Source organism: Neolamprologus multifasciatus, chromosome 5 (genome assembly GCF_963576455.1).
Source record: "Neolamprologus multifasciatus chromosome 5, fNeoMul1.2, whole genome shotgun sequence".
In the NCBI taxonomy this organism is placed as follows: Eukaryota; Metazoa; Chordata; class Actinopteri; order Cichliformes; family Cichlidae; genus Neolamprologus; species Neolamprologus multifasciatus.
Genome location: NC_140443.1, coordinates 3,270,775 through 3,290,029, shown reverse-complemented (window position 1 = coordinate 3,290,029; position 19,255 = coordinate 3,270,775). Strand labels below are relative to the sequence as shown.

At 41.8% G+C, this 19,255-nt stretch overlaps 1 protein-coding gene, 1 long non-coding RNA gene and 1 pseudogene across 2 annotated transcripts; all 3 read right to left on the bottom strand.

Moving 5' to 3' along the window:
- LOC146517806 (odorant receptor 131-2-like) overlaps window positions 1-78 on the bottom strand; it is a 2,076-nt pseudogene extending 1,998 nt beyond the window's left edge.
- A 9,455-nt stretch (window positions 79-9,533) lies between these two features.
- LOC146517805 (odorant receptor 131-2-like) lies at window positions 9,534-12,748 on the bottom strand. Its single transcript, XM_085159255.1, has 2 exons — window positions 10,563-12,748; window positions 9,534-10,313 (listed from the first exon to the last, which is right to left on the bottom strand). The coding sequence occupies exons 1-2, from the start codon at window positions 10,713-10,715 to the stop codon at window positions 9,534-9,536; spliced, it is 933 nt and encodes a 310-aa protein (XP_085015381.1). The 5' UTR covers window positions 10,716-12,748.
- A 1,794-nt stretch (window positions 12,749-14,542) lies between these two features.
- Window positions 14,543-18,813, bottom strand: LOC146517804 (uncharacterized). Its single transcript, XR_014873964.1, has 2 exons — window positions 18,490-18,813; window positions 14,543-18,257 (listed from the first exon to the last, which is right to left on the bottom strand). It is a non-coding gene; the product is annotated as an uncharacterized LOC146517804 (long non-coding RNA).
- Window positions 18,814-19,255: the final 442 nt, after the last annotated feature.

Below are 19,255 nucleotides of genomic sequence, written 5' to 3'. Positions count from 1 at the left end.
TAAGTGTGAACTGCAATAAGACATTTTCATTAAAGAAAAAACTCCACATGTTTGACCTATAACATTAACTTAGTCACAACGAGCTGCATAATAGTAGCATTCTCATTCAAAGCAGTAACTTAAATGATAGTTGATAATTGCGCCTGGTTGTGTTACAATCAGAGTTATTATATAGCTGATCACATAAAAAAAATTAAAGTACACTAAATGATTCAATACAATACAAATGTCAAAGAATATATAAATTGTTTTCATAAACCACCCCACCCACCAAAGAATAGGTGCTCACCTGGTTATGGTTGACTTCTGTCTAATAAGTTAGTAGCACTTGATAATTTATAATAGTGGTTATATGCAAATGGCGTCAGGTGTGTCTATGTGTGTGAGAGAGGGAGATATCCCCTCCCCCAGGAGTGCTCGTACCCGTTAGTGCATGCACTTATGTATTAGGCACTTTTACCAGCTCACAAAGAAGAGACAAGAATCACTGCAAATGTGTCAATATCATGCTTTGTCTTATGGTCCATCTCCTTAGGTTGACATGACACCAACACATGGTCTAGTGTCTATGTTTAAAGTTTGAAAAGTCAGAGGATATTGTCAGCATTTAGGCTACAACATCCACTAACCCCAGCTCTCCAGCGAACCTGAAACATCTCTCTGTATTATATGTGTATCAGGGCCCTAGGCCATGTGTGTGCATTAAAGGACTCCATTCAAAAGGCCTGCTCATTAAGGGCCTTAATACCCATTATTTTTTGTCTTTTACATCAGTATGAGAAAACATAGATAGATTTTCTTTAGAACATGCAAATATAATTGAAACAACAAGGGAAAAAAGAAAAAACAAAATTCATAAAAAATTAAGTCCATCCATCATCCATCATCCATCTTCATCCGCTTTATCCGAGGCCGGGTCGCGGGGGCAGCAGCCTAAGCAGAGAGGCCCAGACCTCCCTCTCCCCAGCCACCTCCTCCAGCTTATCCGGGGGAACACCAAGGCGTTCCCAGGCCAGCCGAGAGATATAATCTCTCCAGCGTGTCTTGGGTCTGCCCCGGGGCCTCCTCCCGGTGGGACATGCCCGGAACACCTCACCCAGGAGGCACCCAGGAGGCATCCTTGTCAGACTCCCGAACAACCTCAGCTGGCTCCTTTCGATGTGGAGCAGCAGCGGCTCTACTCTGAGCCCCTCCCGGATGGCCGAACTTCTCACCCTATCTCTAAGGGAGAGGCCAGCCACCCTTCGGAGAAAGCTCATTTCTGCCGCTTGTATCCGCGATCTCGTTCTTTCGGTCACTACCCACAGCTCGTGGCCATAGGTGAGGGTAGGGACGTAGATCGACCGGTAAATTGAGAGCTTCGCTTTTACACTCAGCTCCCTCTTCACCACGACGGACCGGTGCAGCGTCCGTATTACTGCAGCTGCAGCCCCAATCCGTCTGTCGATCTCCGGCTCCCTTCTCCCATCACTCGCGAACAAGACCCCGAGATACTTGAACTCCTCCACTTGGGGCAGAAACTCATCCCCAACCTGGAGTGGGCACTCCACCCTTTTCCGGCTGAGAACCATGGCCTCAGATTTGGAGGTGCTGATCCTCATTCCCGCTGCTTCACACTCGGCTGCGAACCATTCCAGTGCGAGCTGGAGGCCTTAACACGATGAAGCCAACAAAACCACATCATCCGCAAAAATCAGAGATGAGATTCTGAGGCCACCAAAGCGAAAGCCCTTCGCCACTTGGCTGCGCCTAGAAATCCTGTCCAAAAAAATTATGAACAGAACCGGTGACAAAGGGCAGCCCTGGCGGAGCCCATCACCCACCGGGAATGAGTCCGACTTATTGCCGGCAATGCGAACCAAGCTCTTGCAACGGTTGTATAGGGATCGAATGGCCCGTAGCAATGGGCCAGACACCCCATACTCCTGCAACACCTCCCACAGGACACCCCGAGGGACACGGTCGAATACCTTCTCCAAGTCCACAAAACACATGTAGACTGGTTGGGCAAACTCCCATGTGCCCTCAAGTATCCTTGAGAGGATAAAGAGCTGGTCCAGTGTTCCGCGACCAGGACGAAAGTCAGCCTCCCAACTTTCCCAGAGAGGCTGAGGCTTATTATTATTATTATTATTATTATTATTATTATTATTATCAGCAATAAATGTGTTTTAGTGGCATAAAAAACCAAAACGTGTTAAAAATGCGTTACTATCAAAACATTTCCCGACCTCAGGATAAGTATGCATTTGACATACTTGTAGGAGAAATTTGATCTGCCTTCACTCTTCAGAACAAAGCACATAAAGAGCCTGCAAGGCTTTATTTGGTTAGGACATGAATGATGATCAGAAATGGTTGGTTGGTTTTAGTTTACTGTAATTGGCAGTTTAGAAACATACAAACATATTTCTGGGAAGAAACACAAATTTCAAAAGAAGATGTGCTACACCTAAAGCTGTTTCTGTTTGGGTGGATCCAGAAGAAAACAATAATTAGATGAAGAAAGACTGATGAACCTCAGTCTTTAAAATAGAATAAAGCTAGTGATGTTGTTTTGGTGTTAATTATCAGAGTCAGACTTTGGTGTATAACGCTGGTATCTTTTCAAGTACTTTCTGAATGTCTTGTCCTGTATGCCATAAACTGACGAGTCGAGCCAGAATGTGAATGAGCACTGAGATTGTGTGGCGAACAGTCAGCACTCATTTTGGGAACAACCTGGGGGCGATCGTGGCTCAAGAGTTGGGAGTTCGCCTTGTAATCGGAAGGTTGCCGGTTCGAGCCCCGGTTCGGACAGTCTCCGTCGTTGTGTCCTTGGGCAAGACACTTCACCCGCTGCCTACTGGTGTTGGCCAGAAGGGCCGATGGCGCGATATGGCAGCCTCGCTTCTGTCAGTCTGCCCCAGGGTAGCTGTGGCTACAACTGTAGCTGCCTCCACCAGTGTGTGAATGTGAGAGTGAATGGGTGGATGACTGGGTGTGTAAAGTGTGTGTAAAGCCAAATCAGCACCATTGTTTACAGTGCACTCAGTTTCTCATCCACTCATCTTCTTTTGTTTTTTTTTAATGTTTATGCACTATTTACCTTCCCACTGTTGCCAGATTGCTTGCTCATAGGGGGTGTGAGGAATTAGAGAAATTATTTTACTGCTATTGTTAATAATCATCATCATTACCATTGCATTAATAATACAATCTGCAGTATTGATATTGTATTCAGATGTTTAAACATATTGGTACCCAATTAGCCTTTATTACAGGTGCAGTTATAACCACTCTAAACTGTTGAGTTGAATCTATAATCTTAAATGCTTTTGAATGCTTGTTATAATCTGAAATGTGTACGTGCTGGCCTTCTGTCTGGTTGAAAAGGTTACAAGTTTCAGCTGGTGAAGGGAGAGGTGAAACTGAGTGCATTTCATGATGACACACACACACACACTCACACATTAGATAGACTTATTTATAGGTGAGAGGTTAATCATGTTTGCTTGTAACTCTAAAATTGTCTCTGTAAAAGAGGAATCGTTTCTTGCTGTCTCTGCAAAAAGAGGAACAGTTTCTTGCAGGGTGTGGGTCTGGTTTTCCAGACAAGAAGTGAAAGTCAGAAGGCTGACAGGAAGCATCTGTCGTGGAGACGGAGACAATGTTATTTTAAACTGTGTTAAGTCATTGTGGTTTTGAAACCTATGTATGAACTGTATCTGAGTGACGTTTAAGGGGCATCAGTAAATTTAAGCCCTGAAAGGTATAAAACACCTTCTTATGCTCTGTAAGTCGGGGATCGGCGCTGTCTGCGTACAGTGGCGATCTTCCCACGCGTGCATTAAAATCATCATTTGACTCCACCCGGCCGGACCAGTGTTGTTATTATGGAAGTTGATTACCTCCTCTACCCCTCCTCAATATTGAACCTAACATTTGGGAGGCTTGTCCGGTTATTGAGGAGGGAGAGTGAGTTGGAGGCTTGGACAGAGAAATCCGGGGTCCGAGGTGGTCAGACGGGCAGGCACGAATATCAGTGGTCAAAGTGAGTGGGCATAAGCTGGCTTATCCAAAGGTAAGGCACTACTACCTGTTGAATTATTTCCAAAATGTGCCAAATTGGACATGAAAAAAGTAAAGTCTACTCACTGAAATTACTGGTGAATGTCTGTTTTGATTTTGGTGAAAATCTCATGAGAGTTGAAAGTTGAAGTTTGAAAGGGTTAAAGTCCCTTAAAGAAAGGAAAAAAGGAAAACAGTGAAAGGGTTAAAGTCCCTAAAGGGTTAAAGTCCCAAGTAGGAAAGTAGGGAATTTGGTCATTTTATGGGTTTGAGTCCCAAATTGGTCAGACAGGTTGGACCTGGGTCAGTCATACACTTGTTTTGGGTGTTGATTGTTGTTTCAAAGTATTATAAATTTTTGAAGGACGGTGGTTGGACCACTAGGATGCGCATTTCTCGGAGGTGACGCTCCCTCCTGGCCAAGGACGCTCGGCCTTGACCTATCGGCGAATAGGGATAGTACGGTTGGCAACCGGGGAGAACTTGGGAACCTCCACAATAGCTAGGAGTTTGAGTCTCCTTACCGTTTGGAACGGTAGTCTGCACTTTTTTGACCAGCAGAAGTTGGACTTCGGGCGTGTAACTTTAACTTAAAACTTCGGGGTAAGCCTTGGCTGTGAAATGCCAAAAATAAAGCTTCAGGCAAAGTTTGGGTTGGTTGACGCTTTTAAATTGAGTTAGGGATTTTAGAGATGAGGCCAGAAACAGCTAGAGTCTGATACTGGTTAATTGAGCACAAAAAAGTTGGACTTTATCGGTTGGAACGTTAACTTAAATTTGTCGAAATTGTTTAGGCGCTAAAGCTGTGAGGCCTGACAGTGGTTGTAAATATAAGACGTCTTTGTAATATAGAATAAGAGATCTCTGTGTGAAAGGAGGCTGAGTCTGTGCTGGAGCTATTTTTAGACTGTGTGTGTGTGAACACACACAGCACTGTAGCCAGGCTGACAAAAAGTCAGAGCTCTTTTGAGCCAACCATCCCTTTAACGTTAACTAGTGATGACTTCATGAACTTCTTCACAAATAAAATTTTTATCATTAGAGAAAAAATTACCAATAATCATCCCACAGATGTAATATTATCTACAGCTACTCTTAGTTCCATTGATGTTAAGTTAGACTCTTTTTTTTCCAATCGATCTTTCTGAGTTAACTTCAATAATTACTTCCTCCAAACCATCAACGTGTCTTTTAGACCCCATTCCTACAAAACTGCTCAAAGAAGTCCTGCCATTGATTAATTCTTCGATCTCTAATAATCGGCTATGTACCACAGGCCTTCAAGGTGGCTGCAGTTAAACCTTTACTCAAAAAGCCATCTCTAGACCCAGCAGTCTTAGCTAATTATAGGCCAATCTCCAACCTTCCTTTCATATCAAAAATCCTTGAAAGAGTAGTTGTCAAACAGCTAACAGATCATCTGCAGAGGAATGGTTTATTTGAAGAGTTTCAGTCAGGTTTCAGAGTTCATCACAGCACAGAAACAGCTTTATTGAAGGTTACAAATGATCTTCTTATGGCCTCTGACAGTGGACTCATCTCTGTGCTTGTCCTTCTTGACCTTAGTGCAGCATTCGATACTGTTGACCATAATATTCTATTAGAGCGATTAGAACATGCTGTAGGTATTACAGGTATTGCACTGCAGTGGTTTGTATCATATCTATCTAATAGACTCCAATTTGTGCATGTAAATGGAGAGTCCTCTTCACACACTGAGGTTAATTATGGAGTTCCACAGGGTTCGGTGCTACGACCAATTCTGTTTACATTATACATGCTTCCCCTAGGCAGCATCATTAGAAGACATAGCATACATTTTCACTGCTATGCAGATGACACCCAGCTCTATCTGTCCATGAAGCCAGATAACACACACCAATTAGTTAAACTGCAGGAATGTCTTAAAGACATAAAGACTTGGATGGCCACTAACTTTCTGCTTCTTAACTCAGATAAAACTGAGGTCATTGTACTCGGCGCTGAAAAGCTTAGAAATATGGTATCTAACCAGATTCTTACTCTGGATGGCATTACCTTGGCCTCCAGTAACACTGTGAGGAACCTTGGAGTCATTTTTGACCAGGATATGTCCTTCAACGCACATATTAAACAAATATGTAAGACTGCGTTCTTCCATTTGCGCAACATCTCTAAAATTAGAAATATCCTGTCTCAGAGTGACGCTGAAAAACTAGTTCATGCATTTATTACTTCCAGGCTGGACTACTGCAATTCATTATTATCAGGATGTCCAAAAAACTCACTGAAAAGCCTTCAGTTAATCCAAAATGCTGCAGCAAGAGTACTGACAGGGACTAGAAGGAGAGAGCATATTTCTCCTGTTTTGGCTTCCCTTCATTGGCTTCCTGTTAAATCCAGAATTGAATTCAAAATCCTGCTCCTCACATACAAGGTCTTAAATAATCAGGCCCCATCTTATCTTAATGACCTTGTAGTACCATATCACCCTATTAGAGCACTTCGCTCTCGCTCTGCAGGCCTACTTGTTGTTCCTAGAGTATTTAAAAGTAGAATGGGAGGGAGAGCCTTCAGTTTTCAGGCCCCTCTTCTGTGGAACCAGCTTCCAGTTTGGATTCAGGAGACAGACACTATCTCTACTTTTAAGATTAGGCTTAAAACCTTAATTTTTGCTAAAGCATATAGTTAGGGCTGGACCAGGTGACCCTGAATCCTCCCTTAGTTATGCTGCAATAGATGTAGGCTGCCGGGGGATTCCCATGATGCATTGAGTTTTTCCTTTCCAGTCACCTTTCTCACTCACTATGTATTAACAGACCTCTCTGCATTGAATCGTATCTGTTATTAATCCCTGTCTCTCTTCCACAGCATGTCTTTATCCTGTCTTCCTTCTCTCACCCCAACCGGTCGCAGCAGATGGCCGCCCCTCCCTGAGCCTGGTTCTGCCGGAGGTTTCTTCCTGTTAAAAGGGAGTTTTTCCTTCCCACTGTCGCCAAAGTGCTTGCTCATAGGGGGTCATATGATTGTTGGGCTTTTCTCTGTATCTATGAAGCGCCTTGAGGCGACATTTGTTGTGATTTGGCGCTATATAAATAAAATTGAATTGAATTGAATTGAATTGAATGTGAAAATGCAAATTAGTAAGCAGTGAACTGCTTAAACCATAGTTGGTTTTACAAATACTGCTGCAAACATTGTTGAATGCGTGTGTTTAAGACGCCATTTATGTTTATTAGAGGGCTATAAATAAAGTTTTGAGTTGCCGTAGTGGATGTATAGTAATTGACTGAGTTTGGATATATATATATATAAATATATTGAGTGCATTGTATATACTTAAGACTAACATATTACTGTGTTAAAGTGGAAGAGTGAGAGAAAAGGCGGTGTGTGGGAGACGATTGCTGATGTCTGAAAATCTCATCTGATTGTTGGGGTTTTCCCTGTTTTCGCTGTAATGTAGGGTCTATACCTTAAAACATAGAGCCCCTTGAGACAATTGGAGATTATGGATCGGAATTTCAGGAGCGGGACCACTCCTCCAAACACGCTCCTTCTGGCTTTCATCTATATAGGTTCTCCCAGTTCTGCAAGTTGTCATTCTCATTTACATGCACCTCCCTCCCTTCCTCCCCTTTTCAATTCTGTAACTACTTCACTTCCATTTAGTACATGGGGATCTGCCAGGACTGTGAGCCGCCGCCAGTCTCCTTCGAGACCTGCTGCCGCGGCTAAATTCAGGTCCAAGCCATTTACCTTTACCTACTAAAATGCTGTCAAATCTAAAATGAGGATGTGGACGTGACTTTATATAAATAACACTGAACTGAATTGAACTGAATCTGATAACATCTCTGGAGTGGGTAACACTCTTAGAGATTATTTCCTGTGAACTAAAAGTAATAAGAAACTCCCATTTTTAGGTTGGTTAGATGCTGAAAGACTATGTCTTTCATGTGAACATGGAGGGGAAACCCTTGGTATGTTGAACTCTCTTTGTATGTTTGTGAAGGTTCTCAGTCATCCAGGTCATCATAGTTTAAGGAGCTTGAAAATTGTATATTGGTTTCTCTTCTTCTTACTTTAGAACCTTTGTGGTTCAGCTACCCAATTTCGCTGTGCAAACTGCACAATGACACTAAAAAGCTCCAAGTCTAAGTCTCTAAGTTAATGCCCACTCACATCCTGGGCCATGTGATCTCAGTAAGTCACACGATAGGGTGGGGCTATGTTTCACAATGGGTTCGCCTGAAACCTTGGCTGATTGTGACCCACACATGTTTTCAAACCTAGGCTCTTGGGATTTGGCAATCCTCTGGGATTGCTCTTAGAACTGAATACACTTCTTGGATGAAACGTCTTCAAGAAACTTACAGAAGTCCGGATGCTTTTCTTTCCAAGCTCCTTAAACGGTCTTTGTAGTATAGGGCCCAGGATGGACTATGGCAAAGACATAAATAATGAGGATCATTTGTACATGAATAATGAAAAATGGTTGGTTTTGGTTTTAAAAAGCCTCATCTACAGAACCGAAGATGGTTTTAGAAGAAGATGGCTTTAGTTGATCTCTAATAAGAAACAACACATTTACACAAGTACTATGACCCTGACAAGAAATAAAGCAGACTACAGATCATGCACTTCTCAAGAATAAAATGTAATAGCACATTAAGGTAGGTGTCATCAGCATCGATCAACATGCTGCTATTTTTATGAGCACCACACTAATGCTGAAGAACTTTCCATTCTGTAAACCTTAGTGTTTTTACCTTAATGCATTAAGTCATTTAAAAATATCACTTGGAATGTATTAGTTAATTAAAGAGAAACTCTTAAACTCAGAAGAATGTATTTAGGATCTTATTTTATCAAGGAAAAATTACTGCATTCAACTAAATATAGATAATATGATAAATAACTGCACATAAGAAATGTCAGGAAAGACTCTTTATATTTCATGTGTCTGAAATAAAGTTTCACCATTTTTTAAGTCACCAAATATTGGCTTGAAAAATCCTGGCTGGGCTCTACTGACATCTTCTGGTGGGCGCTTCTTACTGTTTTAGAGCTCTTGGGTTCCTTCACATTGCTCCTAAAAATGTATAAATTTAAAATAGTTTTCTGTATTATTTAGTTATACTTACTCTTTTTTCATTGGTTCTTCTGGTAATATCTACTTCTTATGTTGGTGGCTTTTGTGTTGCCTTTTTGTGCAACATTTTCATGCATCTTTATTAACTTTGCTTTCATTTTGTCCAGTTTTTTTTCGGTCCATATTTTCAGCTCACTGGTTGAATTCTGAAGTTTTTGTCTTTCCAAACACTAAAGTGTCTTATAAAATCGTGTCTTATAAAATTGCCAAATAGTGAAAGTTACTGTTCGACACATTCACTGTGACATTAGATTAGAAAGATATGCAAACAAAAAAGGAGAATAGAATAAGATAAACAAAGACTACTCAATCTCAGTATTTTAAATTAAAAGAGCTGATGGCATTGTTTTTAACTTTTGTTAACATTAGCCTTTGGTAAGTAGAACAGATATTTCCTCAGATATCTTCTGAATGCCTTGTCTCGTATCCCATAAACAAGTGGACTAACAAGTCGAGGCAGAATGTGAACGAATACTGAGATTGTGTAGCGAATAGTAAGGACTCCTTTTGGGAACAAGGATGTCAAACCACTCAGCAGCAAATCATACACGTAGGTGAGCATGCACAGCAGCAGCTGGAAGCCATGCAGCAGTACAGTGTTTCTTGCTTTCCTGGCGTTTGCAGCAGCTGCCTGTGCAGCGAAAAGGATTCTGAAATATGTGTAGACAAGGGTGAGCCAAACAATAACCAGAAATACAATGTTGGATATATCTCTCTTCTTTTCTAGCTCAGGAGGTCTGAAAGTTGTTTTCCAAAGGCAGAAGACTCTTGAATGAAAGAAATCTCTGGATTCTGTGGCCAAGATGGTGAATAAATCTGGCAGAATTGTAAGTGAACTTAGCACCCATATCACTGTGATCACAACGGTTACATTTTTGACTGTACATATCTGTGAGTGTTGGAGAGGGAAGCATATGGCAATATGACACTCTACTGCCATCACAGTGAGGGTCATTGGAGTGTTCTGACCACAAATTCTGGAAATCAACAATGAAATGATGCAAAATGGGACAGGAAGAGTAAAAATGATGTAACTGAGGACTTGAAGGAGGGTGAACATGATGAGCAGCAGGATATCAATGATTACCAGATGAATGTACAGGATGTAACGAGGATTTGTGTTGAAAACCTGAAGAGAAGAACAGGATTTAGAACATGAAAGGTGAATTATCCCACTAAACATTGAACGGTGGATAAAAAACAACTGCTTCAGTGACCAAACTTGGACGTCCAAAAATATCATTTAAAAGATGTCACTCCAACGTCTCTTTGCGCGATGGAATGTTCACAGTGCAGAATATATCACATTCTGTCATCTAGTATCTAGTTCTAAATGGATGTAATAAATAGATGCAAAATTTATGAGCAGGATACAGACCTCATGTTTTTTGAATATGTGCAGCAAGGTGCCGTTGACATAGATGATGGTGATACAGAGGACCACAGTTATCACATTCTTGACAATAGCTATGTTTAACGGGTCCCGATACATAACTGTTGTCAAATTCATGGCAGCATTTGAAAGGTTCATGAGTTGGCCAAAAAACCTGTGGACATCATTGATTGTTATGGCAGGTTGTAACACAGAAGGTGTTAACTTTAAAAACACGGCAAAGTTTTGATATCTATGAGCATTCCTTATCTGATCAATAATAATCTTAGAAATCTTAAATATTCTGCAACACTATTACACCAACCATAAAACACCATATCCAAGCATCAAAAGTAATTCATTTTCCTTAAGCAAATAATTTACATTTCAGAAAATGCATTTTCTGCAATGTAATCCACCATAAATTATTTATTCTCATCAATTCAAAAACCTTTCTGCTCCAGTTTACAACAAACTATGTTTTTCTGCACTAAACTCTGCTTTAGTTAAGTGTGAACTGCAATAAGACATTTTCATTAAAGAAAAAACTCCACATGTTTGACCTATAACACTAACGTAGTCACAACGACCTGGATAATAGCAGCATTCTCATTCAAAGCAGTAACTTAAATGATAATTGATAATTGCGCCTGGTTGTGTTACAATCAGAGTTATTATATAGCTGATCACATAAAAAAACTATACTACACTAAATGATTCAATACAATACAAATCTCAAAGAATATATAAATTGTTTTTATAAACCACCCCACCCACCAAAGAATAAGTGCTCACCTGGTTATGGTTGACTTCTGTCTAATAAGTTAGTAGCACTTGATAATTTATAATAGTGGTTATATGCAAATGGCGTCAGGTGTGTCTATGTGTGTGAGAGAGGGAGATATCCCCTCCCCCAGGAGTGCTCGTACCCGTTAGTGCATGCACGTGTGTATTAGGCACTTTTGCTAGCTCACAAAGAAGAGACAAGAATCACTGCAAATGTGTCAGTATCATGCTTTGTCTTATGGTCCATCTCCTTAGGTTGACATGACACCAACACATGGTCTAGTGTCTATGTTTAAAGTTTGAAAAGTCAGAGGATATTGTCAGCATTCAGGCTACAACATTCACTAACCCCAGCTCTCCAGCTAACCTGAAACATCTCTCTGTATTATATGTGTATCAGGGCCCTAGGCCATGTGTGTGCATTAAAGGACTCCATTCAAAAGGCCTGCTCATTAACCCTTTAAGACCTACCATAGAACCAAGTCCGCCAGAGCGTATATTATATTTTTACATGCTGTGGAGCCATTTTTGGGAGCATTTCAAGTTGCTATACATCAATACAACCATTATAGCCCAGATTTTAATAATATGTCTGCATTAAGTGCATAGTAATTACATAAATTGCAAAAAAGTGCAATAAACTACAAAAAAATTGAAAATCATTTTTTTTAACATATATTTCTAGTTAGAGAAGTTTAAGAGGCTTATCCCTCAAAACTGTAAATACAAAAAAGTTGCACAAAATAGTTTCCTACCACAGGAAATTTATTTTGAGTGCCTTCATAGTTTTATTTTTGAAATACACCAATTTTTATACACTACAAGAAAAACGAAAATAAATATTATAGTGCAAATTTGCAAAAAAGCAGCATATGCATCAAAATAAACTATTTCCAGCAGTGCAATATGAGTCCTAAGCATCCCAGAAACGACACAGAAAGTCATAAAGTCAAACATAACTTTTAAAAACACCAGTATAGGCTCATTGAGGCCCGGACGGTAAAAAACTACATTTCCGCGAAAATGACGTCACTTCCGGTTTCGGGCAGGTCATGGCGGACATGCGATAGTTCGCGCTGACGTCTAATCCAATGTAGGAAGTGTTATGAACAGCTGATTGGATCGGCAAAGCGTGTTTCTGGAATATTATGTTTTTGTTGCTGCAAGCGCTTTTTATGCAGTTTTTGCAAAGCTATATGTGGAAGGAAACTGTGACCGAGGACAAGCTGATGACATAAGATGTAAGTACAACTCCTCCGGTTTCATATGCAAAAAAAATTATTGCGCTAGCTCACGGGGTTGCAGAGCTACCAGGATTTAAAAATAGTTACGCAAAACAGAGCGTGCCCGCTCCAACCGGTTTTAAAGGGTTAAGGGCCTTAATAACCATTATTTTTTGTCTTTTACATCAGTATGAGAAAACTTTTTTAAAGATTTTCTTTAGAACATGCAAATATAATTGAAATAACAAGGGAAAAAAGAAAAAACAAAATTTATAAAAAATTAAGTTTCATGTATATATCTATGTCTATACAATGTGTGTGCTCGAAAAGGAGTAGGATTACATTTTTCCTGTTCCTACTACCTTATTTCAAATTTCATTACTTACAGATCAATATTCAGAATTTGACATTAAATGATCCATACATGTTTAACTATATACAAGTCTACACTCATATACAACACATGAACACACACACATAAAACATTTTCACTTAAACCAAAACAACAACAAACTACATTTTTACATAACCTAGGCACCCTGTGGTTAACACTAAGGTTGGACGATTTGTAAAAATTATCCAACCGACAATTGTCAGCCCAATAAGGAACGTTGGGCAATATATATTCGCGCATGCACAGACTTTTTGATGGGCGGAGCCATACAATCATGCATGGACTGATTTGCGTGTTCACAGCTCAGAAGTCCAAGCACATCTTTGCAGGAGGTCTCCTCTCTACAGGAGCTCACTCCTTTAGGGGAGAGATATTGGAGAGGTGGAGAATGAACTCAACCTGTGTGTCTATTGTCAGTGCAGTGTGGGAGATGATTGGATGATGGGGTGGGTGAAGTTTTCTCTTAGGTGGAGTCGGGTGGGCTGCCCCGGACTCTGTGGGGCTGGGCGGTGCTGCAGCTGCGGGTCCTGGTCCGGATGGGCCTGGGCCCCCTTGCCCTGGTGGGTTCCAGAGTGTGGGGGTGCCTACTGGGGTCAGTGGGGGAGCTGGTCCCAGGGAGGGGCCGCTTGCCCCTCCCTTTCTTCCCTCCCCATCCTCAGCTGCCTCCCTATTCCCGATCTACCACACCCATCCACACACGCAGGGCTTGGGGTGCAGGTATGTCACCAAGGTGAAGGGGGGGCACTCCCCCTCTGTCTTCACTCACCTTGGTTCTGTTAGCCGTCAGGGCTGGGGGGCTGGGAGGAGGTGCTGGCCATCAGATTGGGGTCCGCTTGCCTCCACCGCAGAGAGAAGGGTTACATCTCCTGTTCTCCTGTGCGCCTGTTCGTCTGTGTCTATATGGGTACATCTCAGGCCCTCCAAAGTTCGGATGCCTATCTTCCCTCACCACACTCCCTGCCGGTGGCTGATGCCCTCAGATGTTGGTGTGCTGGTGGACCTTGTCGACTGGGGCTGGGCGCTCATGTATGTACCGGCTCACTCCTGGTGGCCGATTGGCGGGGCCGGGCGCTTGTGGCCCGGCTGGTCCCCTTCCGGGGGATGGGATGCCCTCAGGCCTCTGGACCTGAAGCTCGGTCCTCTCTGGCACAGCTGGCTGCCGGCGGAGCCCGCGGGCACGCCACTGCAACCCCCTCTGGCCTCTGCTCCATAGCTGCTGGGTGACCTCTCGTTTGGGGCCCCCTTTTGGTGGTCCTCCTCGGGTCCTCGTACTCTGGGGCCTCTGGATGTCGGGGGCCTGGATCTCCTCCATATCTGCTTCATGCCCTGGGGGACGGGGCTATGGCTCCCCACACTCCCTAGCAGATCGTTACATGGAGAAACCTTTGGAATACAAGCATGATGATCCAAACAGGCGTTCACACAGGTGTACACATGGGCGTTCACAGTCACGGGCTACACCTTTCTTGGCTGCTGCCTCAAAGCACATTGTGTGCTGTCTATCTTGCGTGCTGCACAATATCGTTTAATATTTAGTATCTACTGTTATCTACTGCTAGCTAGTTTATTGTGATGGTGCTGTATTTATTATGTTGCTCTTTTTTTGTTTGCTTTCTCTTCTGTTTTTTTTTCTCCATACAGGTGATCCAGGTGTTTTGTTTGTTTTTCTTTCTTTCTTCCCCCATTTCTCACCATCTCTTCTCCCCTCTGGTTTTCTTTCTCTCCCTCTCTTTCTTTCATTCTTTCTCCCTGTCCTATCCCCCAGTCATGTCTGTCCCATTTGTAGCAACCGAAAATAAAATAAATTCATAATTATAATAAAGGTCAATCAAATGGACCAATATGGCAAGGCCATGATGAGCCACTTGGTAAAATAAATCCGCTTGGCATCTTTCTTGGCCTTAAGACAACAATTCTGATGGCTAAAGATCCAAACGGGACACAAAAATAAAAATAAATAAATAAATAATAATAATAATTTAGAGACAGATAACATGAGCATGTGACTGCTGATCATCCAAACCTCCCCCCTCCAAACTCTGTGTCTTTAGTAGGGATGGGTATCGTTTAGGTTTTATCCGATACCGGTGCCAAACCGGTACTTTTGAAACGGTGCCGGTGCTTAAACGGTGCCCAAACCGGTGCTTAAAGAATGGAAAACACAAAATTGGTCCAAAAACCTCATGTTCAGCTGTTTTTTTGTAAAAAGATAACAATGTTAGTCTTTTCTGCAGGTGTACGGCATATATGGTATCACTCTGGGCTGGAAGCAGTGCTTAAACAATGGAAAAAACACAAACTTTGTCCAAAAACCTCTCATGTTTAGCTGTTTTCCACTTTTTCTTCGGTCATTTTAGCCTTTTTGGCCAGGGTGAAGGGAGTATCTGACATCAAACAAGAAGACAGCCGCATGTAGCTATGATGGTGTTTGCTAGTTCACGTTACATGCATTAATTTAATAACGCGGTTAGCTTACTCAACGTAAATTACACACGAACAACATTAAGCTACTCACGCAGAGAAGAACGGCTGCTGCTGCCATCATCATTTCTGCTACACTGGCAGGGCTAGGTTCATCGGATTTAAAGTGTGACCTCCTTTGACAGTATCACCTTAAAGCACTTGTTGCAGGCTGCTGAGTTTGCATCTTTTGCTGTGAAGTACAGCCAAACTTTTGACCGCTTTGCCTTGGGCATTTTTAATCTGTAGCTCTGCTCTAAAAGAACGTACGTACCTGGACCCGCCTACTATCCTCGAAACGTAAAATGATTGGCTAGAATCTAAAGTGTATCATTCCATACCAGTTGGTGGCGGTAATGCACCTTTCAGTTGTTTGCCAACCGCCAATAGAAATGTAAGGAAGAAAAAAGTGTATCACAGCTCAGGAAAAAAAAGCACCGAAATAAAGCACCGAAATGCGCGCTGCTTTTCGGTCTGGTTACTACCGTTTATGTCAGAACCGGTGCCGTGATGGCACCGGATACCGGTACCCATCCCTAGTCTTTAGCTCTCTTCCACTAGTACGTATTTGGCTTCACTCAAAGTGACTCAACTCATCTATTACAATCGCGTACCACTTAATACGTGTGGGGTTGTTATAGCAATGTGGATGAAAGTCTTGTGACATCATTTGTACGCAATACAAATGCTACAACAAAGGAGGATGTCGAGGTGATGGTATACCAGCTGCTCTGTGTGTGACATGTTGTTTTTTGTGCAGACATTTCCCTTAATGGCTGCACCAATGGTTTTAAAAATAGCGGTTTGGATTTTTGTGAAGGAGACACCGTCATGACTCATTGAGTGCCACCACTAGCCGATTGGTGGCATACAGTCGGTTGACATCACATTTTGCTTGGAACCCTGACGGAGTAATTACCTGGTACCAGGAACTATCACCTAATGGAAAGCACTAAAAACGTAGTCAAGCCGAGCTAAAATAAGCAGGTACAAGTGGAAAAGGCCTATAAAGTGCAGATAAAATTGAGAGGCAGACAATAGCCCCAACCACAAATCTCTGGCTAACACACCTGCTCCTGTAGGCCCTATTTCTATAGTGATGTACTGAGAACCGTAATCACTATAGGGTAATTAAAAAGGAGGGGCAGGTCACCGCGGAGCACCTGTTTGAGTGATGTGGGGGAGGGTCAGGATGCAAAGGCTAGGAGCCAGCTGCAATTCATGGTTTGTTTTTATACCACTGTGTATTTAATCATTCTTTGTTAATTTTTGGCTCTTTTCCAGTGTGTTTTTGGTCCTGTCTCCTGCTCCTCCTGCCACCAGTAGATGTCAGCCATCCACTGGTCTTAGTAGATGTCAGCCATCCACTGGTCTTAGTAGATGGCTGCCCCTCCCTGAGTCTGCTGGAGGTTTTGTTTAAAGGGAGTTCTTCCTTTCCAGTGTCACCAGGTGGTTGCTAACAGGCTGCCATCTATTTGTTGGTGATTTTTCTCTGTTTTATTGTAGGGTTGCAATTTTGTAATAAAAAGCAGTTTGAGGTGTCGTTGCTTTGTCTGTTTTTATATAAATAAATATATTTAGCAGCATTTTGTCAATTCAAGAAAATGTTATTTATATAGTTCCAAAAGACAACCAAAATTGCATCAAGGCATTTTATGCTGTAATGTAAAGAACCTACAATAATACATCAGTAAGCATGTTTTTTTTTTGTTTTTTTACACACTGCTTCTGCATATTGGCATAATAAAGAAAAACAACTAACGACAATATGTCACGCTGTTTTCATGTCAGATTGCATTTGCTTATTTTAAAGACCTGCTAAAGGCCAGATTACTCTTTCCCCAAAAGGGAGGGAGTATGTAATCAAGTGCTACATCATATGAAAGGAAATGAAGAGGTGTTCGTCACACATTTTATTTTTCCAATACAACGCCCTACAACTTCTCAATGACTGCATAAAGTTTCGCAAAATCACACACTGCATGAATTTAAGTATTTAAAGCTTATAGAAACCAAAGATTTAAGCCAGTTATGCTCCAATCAAATGGGTAAAGATATAATTACACCTTTTAGTATCTGCTTCAAGGTCAGATGTAACCCAGGTCTCACGTAGCTATGGTAAAGCTAGAGTATATAGTACAATGAGACTGGGCCTGGGTTCGTAGTGCTACTAATAATGATACCTGATACCCTCTAATTGCTATAATAAGGACCACCACAACTGTATTTTATACAAATTAAATCCCTCACCGGGTATTTATTTAGACAGCAAAGAAATGAATAAAATAAACAGTTACTTTTATAAAACGAATTGAATTCAAATAAACAAACAAAAATACTGTAAAAGTGACTACATGGATTATAAATAAAAGATTATCAAGACAAAATACCTCGTTCTTAGGTGCCAACTGTTATTTCGGTCACAACGCTCACACCTTTAACAGGGATGAATTTCAACCTTTGATAACAACTTTGATTACAACTACACACTTACTCAATTTAAACCAAATCTGTAACAGTGGGCCCCCCCACACACACACACACACCTTAACCTGTCCACACTACACTGGTAGCACAGTGCTTGTTGCAGGCCTCATTCGAAGTTCGGGTGCGGTAAGGCCTAAAACTGTTGGCCGCTTCACTCAAGCTGAGCAATAAACAAAATACGTGCACTTTAGTTCCAATTAGTACTCACGAGTCCAATGAGTTTGTTAGTGGGGCAATCAGAAATCGGCAGTTAGTTCACCAGTAGTGAAGACAGTCAGGGGCGAGAAAACAGCAGGGTCCATCCGGGCTGAAACCTCTCTCTCCCTCTCCTTTCAGAGCGTCCCTGGGCTTCTAAACATATTAAAACACTTGAGCTAAAATACCAAATGCTATCACATAACGATTTAGCATTAGCATGCTTTGACTGAAAATCACAGAGCTAAACATACAGCATGGCATCACAGCACATAACGCAGTAAGCTGCGCTAATTAGCAAGCCGCTAGTTAGCATCGCATATCACGCCATTTTACCACTACAACGAATAGTTACAGTACAAATGTCAAGGCACACAGACTCATTTACCTCTTGCAGATCACAAATAAGTAATATCAGGACCACCGGTAGTCAACCTCAATGGTACTCTTAGATGTAAAATCCACACCACGTTTGCCTTGCGACATCTCTCTCTTCGGACTTAGCTTCTGTGTCCGCTCCCACAGATTCACACAAACCTTACCACTCGTCCCGCCCCCATAACAGAGAAGAGTGACATTGTCACTACCCGATCCGTACCGGAAACCCGATTGGTACCCCGCATGCGCGAAAGGTGTCTACTTCCGGTCGAAGCGTTTTACGATAGTTACGGGTCAGAGTATCTGTTAAGATGTTAAGAATAATAAGTATATCTTAAAAAACCCGATCCGTACCGCGCATGTGCAGGGGTTTTCTTCTTCTTCTGTTCGTTTAATGGCAGTTTACTCCCCAGTGTACGAGGATACCGCCACCTGCTGACCGAGCGAATGAACCCTATTGTAAACTGAATTGGCGTCATTACAATCGTGTGTTAAATTTGATTTAGTGATAGACGAGTGTGTTTATGCTTGTCTGTGAGGAGAGGATTGATTAGTATAGTGACGATGATGTCCGCTATCACTGTTAATTGTCAGTAAACACTTAATCTGGCTGATGAATCTTCACGTGACACATTGCTAAATCAATATTATTGTCTGTAATTAGGCGCCATTCTTCTTATTTTACGGCGCTGTTGTTCAATCGGGGAACGCTCTCTGTTGAGGAGAAAAGCATGAATTTGTTTGTATACGGATTATCCATTGTTTAAATGTCCCGG